Here is a 17,819-nt window from a genome sequence, read left to right on the forward strand (position 1 = left end):
CTCTACCCATACCGATTCCACATCCTCCAAACTAATGTCCTTCCTTTCCATTGCGTTAATCTCCTCTAACCATCAATGCTACCCCACCTCCTTTTCCTTTCTCTCTATCCCTCCTGAATATTGAATATCCCTGGATGTTCAGCTCCCAGCCTTGGTCACCCTGGAGCCATGTCTCCGTGATCACAACTATATCATAATCATTAATGGCTATCTGCACGTTCAACTCATCCACCTTATTACGAATACTCCTTGCATTGAGACACAAAGCCTTCAGGCTTGTTTTTACAACGCTCTTACCCCTTATACAATTATGTTGAAAAGTGGCCCTTTTTGATTTTTGCCCTGGTTTTGTCTGCCTGCCACTTTTACTTTTCACCTTGCTACCTATTGCTTCTACCCTCATTTTACACCCCCCTGCCTCTCTGCTCTTGTACCCATCCCCCTGCCACATTAGTTTAAATCCTCCCCGACAGCACTAGCAAACACTCCCCCAAGGACATTGGTTCCATTCCAGCCCAGGTGCAGACCGTCCTGTTTGTACTGGTCCCACCTCCCCCAGAACTGGTTCCAATGCCCTAAAAATTTGAATCCCTCACCCTTGCACCATTTTTCAAGCCACGTATTCATCTGCAATATCCTCCTATTTCTACTCTAACTGGCCTGTGGTACTGGTAGTAATCCAGAGATTATTACCTTTGAGGTACTACTTTTAAGTTTATCTCCTAGCTCCCTAAATTCATCTTGTAGGACCTCATCCCTTTTTTACCTATATCGTTGGTGCCAATGTGCACCACGACAACTGGCTGTTCACCCTCCCCCTCCAGAATGTTCTGCAGCCGTTCAGTGACATCCCTGACCCTTGCACCAGGGAGGCAACATACCATCCTGGAGTCTCGTTTGCGGCCGCAGAAACGCCTATCTATTCCCCTGACAATTGAATCCCCTATTACTATTGCCCTTCCACTCTTTTTCCCCCCCTCATGTGCCGCAGAGCCACCCATGGTGCCATGAACTTGGCTGCTGCTGCATTCCCCTGATGAGCCATCTCCCTCAACAGTATCCAAAATAGTATACCTGTTTAGGAGGGAGATGACCGCAGGGGACTCCTGCACTACCTGCCTACTGCTTTGCTGGCTATTGGCCACCCGTTCCCTTTCTGTCCTCTTACCTTTTACCTGCGGTGTGACCAATTCGCTGTACGTGCTATCCACGACTTTCTCAGCGTCGTGGATGCTCCAGTATGAATCCAGCCGCAGTTCCAATCGTTCAATGCGGTCTGCCAGCTGGACACACTTCCTGCAAACGTAGTCACCAGGGACACCGACCATATCCCCGATCTCCCACATGTTGCAGGCTGAGCAAACCACGGGGCCAATCTCCACTGACATATCTTACTCCCAAATTAACTCTATATTAAATATTAAAAAACTCATAACTTTATCCTTTAAACTTTACTAATAAATACTAATAAATACTGTACACGCAACTCCCAGAATCCTTAACCTGAAGGCAGAAATGTAAAAATGTAAACCCGGTCCTCTTCCACCAATCAGAGGCTTCCACCAGAATCCTTCTCTGGAACGTTGCCGATTTTGGTGTCAGGTCCCCTCGCACCAACGGCTCCCTGGGCCTCTGTGAAAGCAAGCCCCGCAATGTATTTTATACTTACAGTGCAGGTACTCCTCCCCTCGCACCAACGGCTCCCTGGGCCTCTGTGAAAGCAAGCCCCGCGATGTATTTTATACTTACAGCGCAGGTACTCCTCCCCTCGCACCAACAGCTCCCTGGGCCTCTAGAATTCCTTTAGAATTAGATAATCAGGGAATATAAACAAAAAATATTTAACACTGTAAAAATTCCAATATGCATTTTCAGGGGAAGGAAGGGAGTTTAGAAGAACAGAACAATATATTTACTAATACAGCTTTATCCTCATCATCTCATTCCAGTTTTGATCCTGCATCTGTCTACTGCTTCTTGACAGTTTTTAATCCTTATGCAATGGGAGCATTAATGATGTGGAAGGTTGGTATAGTCAATCTGTTTTCATATATTGTTAATCGTCGACGTGAATTGATATTGGCCACAATGACATGTCAAATAGATCACTCAATTGATTTTAATTCAACCAGCAGTCTCTCTTTCCCCATTGCAGAATCGATGTTTGTTAAATCCTTTTACCTCTATTCCCCTGCTTCTGCTTCATTCTACTTCTTTAGCATTCTGCGTGAAAGTAACTAACTTTAATGTAATTTATTGGTAGTCTTTGCATTGTTCCTATTTTCTGTTCTATGAAGGAAATGGCCTCTGTTAGTTTGCAACATTCCTGGTGCTGTCTCTTTCTGGCAGCATGGCAGTGCCATCATCAACATGATGGGAAGTTCACCCAGATGGTTTATTTTTATATATGAGCATATGGTATCAGCCATGACCTGGTTGATCATCTGCCTGTTTCTTTCAGAATATATAAGTCTCTCTACAGTGCAGTCTTGAAGTGCCATGGCACTGTGAGAAGTATTTTTGTTTTGTTTTGTTTCCTCTCCTCCCAGTGACACATTTCAAGGAAATTTATTTTTGTGATACAGCATGGAAGTAGGCCCTTCGGCCCTCTGAGTCTATGCCATCTATCGATCATCTGTTCACACTAATTCAAAGTTATTCCACTTTCTCATCCACTCCCTACACATTAGGGGCAGTTTTACAGAGGTAAATTAAACAAAAAAACACACATCTTTGGGATGTGGGATGAAACCGGAGCACCCAGAGGAAACCCACGCAGTTACAGGGAGAACATTCAAACTCCACACAGGCAATACCAAAGGTCAGGATCAAACTTGGGTCTCTGGTGCTGTGAGGCAACTGCTGTACCAGCTGATCTCCTAGTGAACTGGCTCATATTTATTCCTCAGTCAGCATCACTGAAAAAGATTATCAAACATTATTATATAACTGTGGAAAGACTAAGAGAACTAACACCTCTGATTTGCTGTTTGTGTTGTGCTGGTTCCTATATTACAACAGTGGCACATCAAACATACGTGTTGCAAAGTCCTTGTTAAATCTTATAACTGGAAAGGGTAAGATGGGAATGCATAAAATTCGAGGATGCTGGAAATAAAGTTCTATCATATCGTAAATACGTTGGCTGATGAGGTTAACATTTAAGGTCCGTGACCTTTCATGAAAGCTGGGAAATGGTTAGAGTTAATTAGGTTTTAAAATGGCCCTTTCTCAGCATGTTGCAATCGTTACACTTCAGCATCCATTCAAGTCTTGTATTTCATTAATTTAAGTGTTTAAAACCAGCAGATGCAAACAGACCTGCTTGTTTTTAGGTGTAAAATTCTGCCTCATTATGATAGATCTTCCCTTTCCATTCACTGGACTATTTTTACAAGATGTTAATTTGCCAGTAGAAATCCTTATGTCTTGTATCGTCCATTTTTTTCCTTTCAATGTGCAGTCTTTTAGATTTGTCTGCAATAAATTTTATTCAGTGTTCTGTGCATGTATGTCACTTCCACCCGGTTTGGGAACATTGTCATTTCTGTTCCCTTTCTATTCTCTGGTAATCATCCACTCACTACATAATCTTGCTTTTTTCAGCAATCTGTCACTCGTAGCACAGTTGAAATTTTTATTTTGTAATGTATTGTAAAAGATACAGAGAGTGCATTTCTTTGTCTTGTCGACTATAACACGAGTAGAACTGCAAAATGCTGGATGAAAGGACATTTCCTACACTGTCCTTTGATTTCTGCAACTGCTCCACTAAATAGATGGAGTGAAAGTCAGATTCTCCCTTGCAAATTCACCTTCATAATTCTTGAAATTAGTTATTTAATATTTCAAAATGAAGAGCTGGTGACTTGTTTAAACTCATTTAAACCTATTTTCCCTGCCAAAAAAATAATTTTAAATTAATTTGCATTTTGGCATCCAATAGTTACTCCTCTGTCTGTTGCTCTCAGACTACTGCTTACGTCATTAAAAAATATTTCTTAAAAAGTAGTTGTGTATCCTTTGGTATAACCTGTGTAATATTTCATTTAAGTGGTTTGCCCCCGGAAATAATTGGGATTTTGTTATATTTCTTGGCATTCCAACAGTATAATTGAAACCTTTTCATTTTGTTGTTAAGCTATTGACAAACCTGCTCTTACATTTGCTTAAAGGTTCCTGCACCTCTTTAATAGCATTAATATGTGCCCATCAACAGGTCGGGAATGTAGTGTCTGATCAAAATTTGTTATTGGCTTCATCCTCCAAATCCAAAGATTCCACAGCTTAAGTGCCAGGGCTTCAGGGAAATCATTCATTGTTCTGGGCTGCTGCACTTTTCTTGTTTGCAAAAATGTGCATTTTCTGTGTATTATGCTCTCTCACAGTTGACAGAAATGAATACTAAAATAAGCAGTATCATTGCATATTTTGATGCGGGTGATTATTATCCCAATTACATGGAGGAGATTCACATTGAAGAAGTTTTGTAATCAATTTAATTTTTATCTGAACACTAATGATGTGATGTTCCCCAGAGAACATGGAATAATAATATTTTTTTATTTTTATGCAGATATTAATTCCTTTTGTGATTGTGATGTGTGCAATTGAAAGTATTCAAGTTTCAACTCAGTTATCATCAAACAGGTACTGCAAATAATTACGTATGTTATATAAAGGTTTTTGGTAACAATTATTGATCTGTCGTTTAACATAATTTGCAAGCTGTGAATCTTTTAACACATTTTTCTTATCTTTTTCAATAGTCTTTTTCTGATTGTTCTTTTAATCTCCGACATCATGGCTTTGGTGAGTTGGTACTCATTTGTGAAGAAGCAGATGACTTCCTAAGTTAATTTTCAAATAGCATTATGTTAAGAAAGAGAACATTATTAATGTTAGTTATAGGAATTACCATTGGAGATAATGTTGACATGTTTTGCATTGTTTTGCTCAGAATAAATTCAGTTAAGAATCCTTATTCATAAAAAGATATAGTCACGCATCTGTGAAAATAAGGAAATTATTTTAGGACGACTTGTATCCATTTCAGGATGTCCTAAGCCGCCAAAATGTCATGTATTGAACTGTACTCACTGATGCAACGCAGGAAATGCAACATATGCAGGATCCCACAAACAGCACGATGATAATGCTCATAATGATGATAATCTTCCCATCTCCTCGCCGTTCGGCTTTCCACAGAGACTGCTTCCTCCGTAACTCCCTGGTCAATTCGTCCCTTCCCACCCAAACCACCCCCTCTCTTGGCACTTTCCCTTGCAACCGCAGGAAATGCTACACTTGTCACTTTAGCTCCCCCCTTGATTCCATTCAAGGACCCAAACAGTCTTTCCAGGTGCGACAGAGGTTCACCTGCACCTCCTCCAACCTCATCTATTGCATCCGCTGCTCTAGGTGTCAGCTACTCTACATTAAAATACAATACAATACAATACATTTGTGAGACCAAGCATAGGCTTGGTGATTGCTTCGCCCAACACCTCTGCTCGGTTCGCAATAACCGACCTGATCTTCAACTCCCCTCCATTCCGAATCCGACCTTTCTGTCCTGGGCCTCCTCCATGGCCAGAGTGAGGCCCACCGTAAATTGGAGTAGCAGCACCTCATATTTCGTTTGGGTAGTTTACACCCCAGCGGTATGAAGATTGACTTCTCCAATTTCAGGTAGTCCTCGTTTTCTCCTTCTTTCCTCTCCCATTCCCATCTCGCCCACAGCCCATTGTCTCCGCCTCTTACTTTCTTCTTCCCCCCCCCCCCCCTTTCACATCAGTCTGAAGAAGGGTCTCGACCCGAAACGTCGCCTATTTCCTTCGCTCCATAGATGCTGCCTCACCCGCTGAGTTTCTCCAGCATTTTTGTCTACCACCGATGATAATGCTCATATCTCTTTTAGTTAATCAAAGGACAGGCACTGGTTTTAACAGCAGGAAATATGTCTCTGAGATATAGGGATGGGATGATTTCTAACCATCTAATGCTTCATTTGATGGACAGCACCTTTAACAGGGTTATCCTTCCTCAGTTGTGCACTGAGATATTGAGCTAGATTTCTGTGCTGAGAAGTGGGACTTGAACCCATAACCATCTGAACTGGAGACCTGAGGATTTCATTCCAGAACAGCTCAATAGGATGTACAACCATAAAGGAAGTACAGATTATTTCTACACTCATTGCCTCAGTCGGCACCTCAGATGCAGCTGCCTTTTAATCTACCACGCGGTCCATAGTGACCAACATTTTCATCGAAGAATCTACCCTTCAATGTCTATTCTGCTGATGGTTTTCTTCAGTTGAATTAAAGCGTTTAATTTGACAACACCTCCTCCACCCATGGATTGACCAAATCTTGACCCTCTGCAAGCCTTGTATATTTATGTGTTGGGAGGAACCGCAGATGCTGGTTTAAACCGAAGAAAGACACAAAAAGCTGGAGTAACTCAGCGTGACAGACAGAATCTCTGGAGAGAAGGAATGGGTGACGTTCCGGGTCGAGACCCTTCTTCAGACTAATACACAGTATCCCAAGAAACACATTTTTACAACTGGCTATCAAAATCTTCCTCTTTTGTCATTGCCATTGCTGTAGTTGTTTGACAAAATATGCAAAAAAAGGATTCTCAATGTGTTTTTTATGGTTAGAGTAAAATGTAAGTTAACAACACATAATGAATGTGATGCCCTATGAATGACAGGGGTAATTTTGTTCCCTGCAAAGCGATTGTAATGATGTGAGTAAAGTAATATTCAAAAGAGAGAGCTAGGAATATAATGGGCATTGCGCGGGCAGTAATGACAAGCAATTACAGCACTAGAACACACAATACTTTAAGTGGTACGCATACATGGTGCAATGAATTCTCAGAGGAAGTAGCTCACTCCTGTTATCTTCCCCAACCTCATTAAATCATTGAATTTTTTCAAACATTGGGAAAACGTAAATGACTTGTACGATTTGGCACCGTGCCCTGGCAACCTATTTCCATTGGTTGACTTACTGAGATAGTGCCTGTCCTTTTAGCTGCTGAAGATCTCTTTTCCACCCCAACCCCCATTAACGTACAAGGCCCATTGAAAGCAATCTCTGATGTCCAGAGTCTACAATTCACTTCAAATATTTAAATGCATGGAAATTATGGCAGCTCAGAGTGAGGGAAACTTGCTGTCCCTTATTTTTGGTCAGATTTGCATTCGATAGAAGGCTTAAATCTCTTTGGATCCAACTATTAAATAAGTTGGATCCAAATATACATCCCATGTCGCACGTATCTTCTCAGTGGAAATTAATGCTTGTTTTTTTTTTGTGGGTTACATTGAAATGTACCATGAAAATATTTAAAGAACAATCTGGGCCCAAAAACAATTCTGACTTTTCACCAAACAAGTTTTCATTGATTGTGAATATTAAAGTGACAGCTCAATTAATCATTGTTCATGTCATTAGATGTGACACGTTTGAGCACATATAATTTTGTGCTTTCATTTTTTAATGGGACAAACTGAGACAAAAAATGTATCCAGTGAAATATCAGAGTAAATCTCCGTGAGGGGATTTTGTTTTCACAAAACATCGAAGATTTGCTTTCAAACACTGGGAAAAAAAGAATTAATTTCCCTTACACTTGAAATAAGGTTATGACAAGAAAACCTCAAAGGAAGAATCAGAAACATAGGTGCCTGCTCTGATTAGTTCTGTACCTTTTCATACCTCTAGTTTCCCTCTCCCCGACTCTCAGTCTGGAGAAGGATCTTGAACCTAAATGTCACTATTCTCCAGAGATGCTGCCTGACCTGCTGAGTTACCCAAGCATTTTGTGAATTATATGTTGTCTATCTTAGAAACAGGAACATGTTGCGATTGATGACATAAAGTGTACTTATTTCAATGCAAAGAGTATTAGGGGCAAAGGGGTTGAGATTAGAGCCTGGATCTGTATGATGTTGTGGCCATTACAAAGATATAGCTCAGCTTTCCAGGATTGGCGACTCAATGTTCCAGTGTTTTGATATTTCAGACGTGATAGGTAGGGAGTTAAGAGGTTTAGTTTAGAGATACAGAGTAGTAAGAGGTGGAGGTTACTGTTTGAAGATACAGAGCAGAAACAGGCCCATTGGCAGACCGAGTCCGCGCTGATTTATTGTCACATGCACCTAGATGTAGTGAAATTCCTTTTGCCAATGCAGCACATAAGAAAGAATACAAACATAACAATAATAAATAGCTTTAACATAAAAACATCCCCCGACAATGGTTCCCATTATGGGGGAAGGCACAAAGTCCATTCCCATCCCCAATGTCCAGCCATTGTCGGGCCTATTGAGGCCTCCACAGTTGCCTCTACGGAGGCCCGATGTTCCAGGCCGTCCTCGCCGGGTGATGATGTTCCGGCGTCGGGAGAGTCCTCTCAGCGGCATGGGAACCCTGGAACGGCCGCCTCCCTACTCGAGACCGTGGCTTCCGGAGCCGACAAGGCTATCCACACTAAGGACAATTTACAATTATACCAAGCCAATTAACCTACAAACCTGTACGTCTTTGGAGTGTGAAAGGAAACCAGAGCTTCCTGGAGAAAATCAACACGGTTACGGGAGGACTTACAAACTCCGTACAGACAGCACCCGTAGTCAGGATTGAACCCTGGTCTCTGGCGCTGTAAGGCAGCAACTCTACTGCTGCGCCACCGTGCCGTCCTTACCTAGGACAATGTCACAGCTGCACTCACAAAGGATATACTGGACAGTTCATCTACTGAGTAGAGGGTAGAGCTAAATAATAAGATGGGAACAAGAACTCTGATGGGATTATACTACAAGCCTCCAAATGGCCAGCAGAGGATAGAGGAACTGATATGTAGACAGATTATGGAAAGATGTAAAAGCAACAGGATTGTCATAGTGGATGAATTTAACTTCCCAATATTGATTGGGACCTCCTTGGGGCAAGAAGTTTGGAAAAAAAGCAGAATTTGTTAGGTGATTTTGATATTTTTTCTTTTGCAAATCTCAAATTGTGGAGTACAGAGGCAAATAAATAAATGATGTGTCTTTGTCCCAAACATCATGGAGGGCACTGTATGCAACACAGTTGTTATTTGAAAAGAACTCCTGAGCAGGCATGTTACGTTATATGTGGAATTCTCTGCTACAGAATGCAGTGGAGGCCAATTCACTGGATGGATTCAAGAGAGAGTTAGATTTAGCTCTTCAGGCTAATGGAATCAAGGGATATGGGGAAAAAGCCAGAACGGGGCACAGATTTTGGGTGACCAGCCATGATCATATTGAATGGCGGCCCTGGCTGGAAGGGCCAAATGGCCTACACCTGCACATATTTTCTATGTTTCTATGTTTAGGTTCTCAGTTGGAAGGGTGGGGCAGCGACGGTGGAGGGTACTGGTGTTGGCAGAGTAATTCCAAAAGAGTCAAGGAAATTTCGGTGCATGTCTGATCCAATGCATCCTGATTTTCTGGTCATGAGTTGGACGTGCATCACACTTGCTGCTTTCACGAGGCAAAGTTATGCAAGGAGATGTGGTGATTGTCAGGAAAAATATTTTTCAAATATGATAGTTTTCTTTGTATCGAATAAGTTTGTAGAAGAAAAATAGCCTTTTTGCTGTTTCTCAATGGCAGGCATTTCTGATGTTGATATATATACATTTGCATTTGCAGCATTTTTTCTTTTTGGTTAAAGACAGTGGAAGTTGGCTGGACATTGGAACTAGGTAGGTGAATTTTTGAATTGTTTTTAATATCCTGCTGATGTTTTAATTGTTTTAATATAATGTGCATACATACTGTATGCTTTCTGTAAGATACCTGTCACCAAATTATTTGGTCTTCTGTCCTCCTGATTAACATCTGATCCAATATCACTCAGTTACACAACCTCTATAATGTAAATATCTGGGTTAGTAAGCATTTCATTTTCTGGCAAGTCTATTTATCCACGTTGAAAGTCTAATTGTTTTGTAAAATTCAGCATGTAGTAACCTATACCTTATGATAACATATATCGATGCTTGCGTTAAATATGGATGATGTAGATTTGACACTTGTGTAAATGAAGTTAGATCAGATACACTCAAGGTGCTGGATTGCTCATCATAGATTTCAAACCAGTCTATGAATCAGAACTGAATCATTTCTACTAGCTTATAAGAACTTTGGACGAAATCAATGTTAAATCCATCAAAGCCTGCTATTTTGATTTATTAACTGGTTATGCAATATTTAATATTGTGCATTTTTCTCAGAAGCACAACAGTGATTTTAGAATGACATCTGTACGTAACATATCCTAACTTGGCTGCCAAAGCTTATTAACACCATGAATGAACGCACTCAATTTGGTTAGCGAGACATGACTTTCTATTGATTATTTTATTCAATTTACGGAATCTGAGACATTGAGGTTTGGTGCAATATTTGCTAGCATAAATAAATGCTACAAACATTTAACTTGACTGAATTAGCAAGAATGTTGTATGTATTTAGTTGTAACCACTTAATTATACCCTTGAGTTGAGATGTCCTTTCTCCACCTGAGAGCGACGTTGTATGTACATGTAATTGGCATGATGCCGGTAACTCAACACCAAAGATGTAATTTATCAGCATAGTTAACAGCTAAAGGTAACAACAATACTATTTTTTCTACTTTTACTTGCTCTCTACAACTTCCTTCTATTTTACCCCACTCCACTGCAACCCACTGTACCTCTTATGGGGTAATGTCAATCTACAATCAGTTAATTACTTGTGTTTTGATGCATGAAAAACACTGAGATTACCTGTAAAATCAGCAGTTTAAATTTGTATTGTGCTCTTAGCATTGTGAAAAATCTCAAAGTCTAATATCTATGGTCGGAAAATTAATAGAGAATGTTCTGAGGAATAAGATATACATGCATTTAGATGGACAGGGGCTGATTAGGGATAGATAGCATAGGACTATGTTGTACATGGGAGATAGTGTTTCAAAAAGCGATGACGAGTGATTTGCCTCAGGGTTCAATGCTGGGTCCATTGCTGTTTATCATCTATATCAGTAATTTGGATGAGAATGTATAAGGCATGATAAGTAAGTTTGCAGATGACACTAAAGTGGGTGGTATTGTAGATAGCGAATATGGTTGTGAAAAACTGCAGCAGGATGTTGGCCAGGTGGGCTGGGGAATGGTTAATGGAATTTAATACAGAGAAATGCGAGGAGTTACTTTTTGGGAAATCAAACCATGGCAGGACCTACATGGTGAATGGCAGGGCTCTGGAGAGTGTTGTATGGTAGAGGGATCTAGAAGTGCAGGTACATAGTTCCTTGAAAGTGGCGTCACAAGCAGATAGGATGGTCAAGAGACTTTTGGCACAATGGCCCTAATCAGTATTGAGTGTAGAAGTTGGGAAGTGATGTTACAGTTGTACAAGACATTGGTGAGGCCATGTTTAGAATATTGTGTTCAGTTTGGTCACCCTGTTGTAGGAAAGATGTTAAGCTAGAAAGGGTGCAAATAATATGTACAAGGACGTTGCCCGGATTTGAGGGCTTGGGCTATAGGGAGAGGTTGAGCAGGCTAAGACTTTATTCCTTAGAGGGCAAGAGAATGACGTGTGATCTTATTGAAGTGTACAAGATCATGAGATGAGTAGATATGGTAAATGCACGGAATATTTTTGAGTAGGGGAATTGAGAACCAGAGGACATAAGTTTAAGGTGAGGGTGGATAGATTTAATAGGAACCCAAGGGCCAATTTATTTACAGAAAGGGTGGTAGATGTATGGAACAAGCTGCCGGAGGAGATAGTTGAGGCAGGTGCTATCACAATGTTTAAGAAGCATTTCGACAGGGACATGGACAGGATAGGTTTAAAGGGATATGGACCAAGCCCTTGCAGGTGGGACTAGTGTAGACCATAAGGTCTGATTACATCTGTATGACTCTAAGACTATTTCACAAATGATTATCAAACAAAATTTTATATTTTGTCATGTGAAAATATTAGGACAAGTGACTTGGTCAGATAGTTAAGAGGTCATAATATTTAGGAACATTCCTGCAGCAAGAGAAAGAAGCAACGGAGATAGAGAGTTTAGAGGAGGTAATTCAGAAGGCTAAAATCTTGGCAGTATAATTGCCAGCATTGGAGCAAAAATGACCAGAATTGAATGAGTATAGAGGCCTCTAAGTGATGTAGATCCAGAGAGGTTTTGAAAAGGCGGAGGTGAAAAATAAACAAAGATGATGATCTAAAATTGGTGCACTGCTAAATCTAGAGCCTATATGGGTCAGCAAGAACAGGAATGATGGCTGAATGAGATTGTAGGTCAGGACATGATCAGCATTTTGGATCTCAAGCTTGCAGTTGGAGCATTTTCAAAGACTCAAATGACAATTTATTCTGCCACATAGCTTTAGTTTCGCTTATTTAAATTTTCTGTAACCTCAGGTTTATCTGGACTCGTATACTTCTGCATGCTGGAGAATCTTGCAAATGATACAAATCCACAGAATACCAAAAAAGAGTACCGTTAGCTAATTGTCATTCTGGTAAACTTTGCACCACTTCTGAATAAGATGTTAAATTTTACTTCGGAGTCACGTGAGTGACTACGTGAAGAACCCGCCAGGACGCATGCGTGTCATATCGTCTAACGTATTGCGTACGACTGGCAGGGTGAACGTGATTCTCCTGCCAACAGTCAGACCTGAAGGTAAGTTTTTTAAACTTTTTCCAGGTTTTATCTTCCTACAGGAACCTCTACCTAGAGGTCCTGTTAAAGCCCGGGGCGAAGTCCGGAGGACCCAGTCAAGGGAATACCGGTCACGACCTCGGGCATACCCGACATATAGCCGCATTAAAGACCGCGGAATGCGGGAGCGGGCGGCGGTGAATTCGCCTCTCGGGCCGCTCGCGTTGGAGCCAGCAGCTTCACCCTGGTGCCGGTGGCACCTGGGGGGGGGGGGAACATCGTGGATACCGCCCGACATATAGCCGCTTTTAAGACGGCGGGAGCGGGCGGCGGTGAATTTGCCTCTCGGGCCGCTGGCATTGAAGTCAACAGCTTCACTGGTGCTGGTGGCTCCTGGGGAGATAACATTGGGGATACCCCGCGACATAAGCCGCTTTTAAGACCGTGGAATGCGGGAGCGGGCGGCGGTGAATTCACGTCTCGGGCCGCTGGCGTTGGAGCCAGCAGCCTCATATTACCAGCACCTGGGAAACACAGCGGGGATAACCCGACACACAGCCGCTTGAAAGACCACGAAATATGGGTAGCGGGCGGCGGAGAAATCGTCTCTCCGGCCGTTGGCATTGGAGCCAGTGGCTTCATACTGGTGCCAGTGGCACCTATACAGCGGGGATACCACCCGACAATGTATATCGCGGCTATCCCTTTCGCAGGAACCGCGGGGATACCCAGCGCGGCGGGGGGGGGGGGGGGGAGGCCCGATTACTAGGGAACCCCGGCTGCATACAAGGACCTCGAGACCAAGCTCAAAGGGGGGTGGAGCGTTGCCCCCGCAGCAGAAGGTTTAAAACAGGACCTGCAGGTAAATTCTTTACTCTCAGGTTGTTTAGTTCTATTTCTGTGAGGATGTGTTACAGGAAATGAACCATGGACTAAGTCCAAATGGAGACTGACTGCGGAGGACCGCGGGAGTGCGGGCAGTCAGCAGCGGTTGGCTACACCTGGATCGCTAATCGATCATCAGTCTCCGACCTGGCACCTGCACAGTCGGAATCGACACCTCAGACTGACGGGAAGGCCAAGCAAAGTCGGACAGGCCCGAAGACACGGACATGTCGGGCTGTGAAGACTCACCGCCGGCGGGAGCACTGTGATCGCATATCCCGCATAGAGCGGTTGATGGAGCAGATGCTCCAATGTGACATGCTCCGGTATATGGAGTCTAGTCACCATGGGGTCCTAGGACGCCCAAGGCAGCACCTTATTGAGGGCTGCATAATGCATCTCCCTCGACAGAGGGGAGCATTAGGAGTCACTTCTGGGCTGACTCTGAAGACAGGGGTTTTTGGCTGAAGATACCACAAGTGTGCAGGGGGTGCAGGAATCATACAACCAGCAGCAGGAGCTCGATGAGGGCCATTGGGCTCAGGAAGGCCACATCATCACACAAGACCTCACATCTCCGGCGGCAGCACCCCTACGCACCCACCAGCAAACCACGATGCACTGAAGCTGGTGAAAGCTTGAAGGCCGTACAACCAGGACAAAGGTCTTTTTAGGCCATAGCCCAGAACGGTTTTCCTGGAAGATGCGCCAACCCCGTACTCGAGCTCCTCTACCTCCCAGGAGCAGAAGTGCAAAATCATGCACACATGGTTGAGGCAGCTCCTGGGTCGGGTTGCATAAGTCCTCCCATTCGGATAAAGATAAGGAGCCACATCGATGACGTCTCCCGTCACGGATACAAGTTGGTAATACTTAAACTGGTTTGAATATTTACACTGGTTTGGGATAACATAAGATTAGTTTATACTGCACAACAGGTATGGTGGAGTTTGCCTTTCAAGGCAGGCTCACAATATCGGATGTGGACTGATCAATGTCAACAGCCTCAACCCGCATGTGCAGTATAGACATTTCTGAATAACTTCCATGTGATCATTTCCTTTCACAGAAGATATTTGAAATTTAACTGGATGAGGCAATGATACACTCAGTAGCGTTGCAAAATGGGCTAACTTCAGTTTCCAGATTATTACCAAATCACTACAATCAGTGCTTCGACTGCACAGAGCTAACAAATAAGTGGCATGGCCAATCTGGATGATATTGAACATACTGTATTTTACTAAATTAGCCTTATCAGCCACATAGCTATATTTGAGAAATTGAGGTTCTCACCCATCCAGTTAAATTCAAATTAAGTTGATACCAACTGAAACTATTGATTATTGGGATACAATCAAACCATTTATTTGTCTGGGACCAGCTCTGAGACAAAAGATTAGACCTCTGCTATTCTCAGCTGAAACTAACAAAGTCACAATGATGGACGAACAGTATTCAGTGTTGCTCCACTAAAAACCTATCATCTGTAAATCTTCAGTCATTTCCAAACTGATGCTATTGCCCAAAGATGGGAAATCTACTAATACCATCTCTAGTTACGGAGGCAGATGGGATTAGCATGAGTTATCAAGTGTTCAGTTATGGTATCAACTGCCAATGGACACCAGGTGCATTCTGTGCATTAAAGGGCATGTGGATATGCATAACCTGCAAGCACAAGTCCAAGGTGATACACTTTGGTGGTGGTATATGTTAATCACAAAGGTACAATCAAATCAAAGTATCCGGTGATAGTTTTACCTAACCGCATTTAGCACTGGTGTATTATCATGCAAAATCAATGACAACACATAATGAATGTGTGATCACAAAGCATTTAATAACATTGTGGATTGATGGAACACTAACGATTGAGATGCTTGCATCCAGGCTCAATCAACAGTTGCAAAAAATACAAGGCATATTAGTGGCGAACGGTGCATTCTCGCTACACAAGGGAGGAATGTTCTTTATGTCTTCCTCCATTTGGCCTCAATAGACGGGTCTTGCAAAATTCAGCAAGATTCCCGCTTCCGGGTTTCATAGTCCCTGCCTGGGTTATATACCCATGATTCCCGCTGATGTGGGGAATGAGCATAAAACCTTACATGGTTATTTCCGGATAAAAAAGATGCTGGTTCAGTTGTGATGTTGAAACCATCCTCTGCATGATTAATCAATTCATAGACTTACAGACTCTGAGAGACCGTTTCCTGCGGCTCGGGTTGTCTAACCATAAGCATTAGGAGTGCCCACTGCAGATTGCAGGGATAGCACCAAATAGCAGCAAACCGAATAGGAGATGGGAAGTATTGTTTATTCTTCTTTACGTTTAACTCGGCACGGATGACTGACACATTGAAATTCAGTTTTATGGGATTATAACATCGAGTTAAAATTCCATTTACTGTGCCTGAAGTACCTCCTCATCATTTGGCTGCGGAGTATATAAACCACTCCTTCCGGTCTCACCCTCTGACGTCTAGATTATGAAGGGTATCATCAACTAAAAACCTCCTAGGCCTAGGGACGCAGAGATATGGGTTGTTAACATTGTGCTACGTCATTTCGCCGATAGGCACCAGCAACATCCCTGTCCTTGGTCAAACTCACGTACTAGTGGTTATGCCATAGCATTGAGTACAGCGCAACGGGTCCAGTCATTGCTACACTGGATAGAATGATCATATCTGTGGGCTATAATAACATGTTTTGTTTATGATTAGTCAAGCAGAGTAGACAGGGACACAGACCAAACTAGATGTTGCATATCCCATGGACCTTGGGTTGCATGTGATCACGCATCTACACCAGTATGTCAAGGTCCCTAAGAGCCTCATAGACTCTGACTAGCAATATTGTTAGTTACATAAAACCTCGTTAGAAGGAATCACTACGAACCTTCTCCAGAGGGTTAAATGGGTCTGGCATATACAGGAGTGTACATTGAAATTGAGTCTCATTCTACCAGGACCGCTATACCTCAGCAGCAGGCTTATGGACCACATCCTAGCGGCTGCAGGATCGTCAAACTATTAATCTGTACAAATATTCAGAATAAACCCATTGCCAGATCGGGGGTATTTGCCAACTCTATGTTAGGTATGGTTCATACTTCCTCCAGGTTGAGGGAGGTTACGATTCCCACTATTGTTCATCAATAGCATCAACATGTCTATATCTATCTCATGTCTGAATGCTATATTAATGTTCACTCATCATTGGCCCACTGATGCTGTGTATGATGCCTGGACTCGTTTCCACGGCATGAAATCACAGAGCTTTAAAATCTTCACGTAGTCACTCACGTGACTCTGAAGTAAAATAGTAAGATTAAACGAGAACTTACCAGTTTGAAGTTTGATCTTTATTTTATGAGGAGTAATGTTGAGGGATTACGTGCCCTCCACGCCCACCCTCGATCATAAAGTTCAACTGGTATCCTATTTCTCTAATCTTACTATGTTCAGTTAATTTACTGTTATCTGTGATTTCACACCGCTGCTTTGAAGATTGACACGCATGCGTCCTGGCGGGTTCTTCACGTAATCCCTCAACGTTACTCCTCATAAAATAAAGATCAAACTTCAAACTGGTAAGTTCTCGTTTAATCTTACTATTAGGCATACCACTGGGCTAGTGTGAAGGGAGTTTGGCTGCAAATTTTGCAGTTTCCAACATTATGGTCCCAGAAGGATCCTATTATCAGGATAAAACTTTGTTTTATGAATTCATGGCAACATTGTTGCAACTTGTGAGACCTGCAGCCTATGGATGACCCTCCCCAGTGATGAAGCAACTGTGAATGAGGCAAAAATGTCTTTACACACGTTTGAGATCTGATACGCACCACCAATAAGGATGGTGTAATCATATTTAATTGCATGTTGCCTAAAACACAAGAATGTCTACTTGACGTGGTCAGATTTTCAGGTTATGAAGAAAGGCTGGAGTGTGGGACTGAATCAAATGGTTCTGTTAAAGAGCCTGGTCAGGCCTGAGGGCTTGAATGGAATCCTTCGTTGAGATTTCACAGTGCCCTATTCCATAAAAAAAAACTGGAGATCATAGTTCATTCTCTAACATGCCCTTTTTCCTGGTAATCAACAGACTTAAATGAGTTTTTACATTGCTAAGCAAGATGAAAGTTGTTTTCTTCTCTCTCCACTCCAAGCAATTTATTATCTTTTGTTCTCACTGTATTTTGAGTTGGTC

The 17,819-nt window shown here is 42.3% G+C and overlaps 1 protein-coding gene across 3 annotated transcripts in view; it reads left to right on the forward strand.

Moving 5' to 3' along the window:
* Positions 1 to 17,819, forward strand: part of pign (phosphatidylinositol glycan anchor biosynthesis class N) — a 160,754-nt gene that overhangs the window by 126,862 nt on the left and 16,073 nt on the right. For all 3 annotated transcript variants that reach the window (XM_033048957.1, XM_033048948.1, XM_033048965.1), the window contains exons 25-28: positions 1,950 to 2,025; positions 4,577 to 4,650; positions 4,770 to 4,812; positions 9,698 to 9,750. In XM_033048957.1, the coding sequence (XP_032904848.1) occupies positions 1,950 to 2,025; positions 4,577 to 4,650; positions 4,770 to 4,812; positions 9,698 to 9,750 (246 nt within the window). The remainder of the gene's footprint in view (positions 1 to 1,949; positions 2,026 to 4,576; positions 4,651 to 4,769; positions 4,813 to 9,697; positions 9,751 to 17,819) is intronic.

The sequence above is a fragment of the Amblyraja radiata genome, chromosome 2, assembly GCF_010909765.2.
Source record: "Amblyraja radiata isolate CabotCenter1 chromosome 2, sAmbRad1.1.pri, whole genome shotgun sequence".
Taxonomy (NCBI): domain Eukaryota; kingdom Metazoa; phylum Chordata; class Chondrichthyes; order Rajiformes; family Rajidae; genus Amblyraja; species Amblyraja radiata.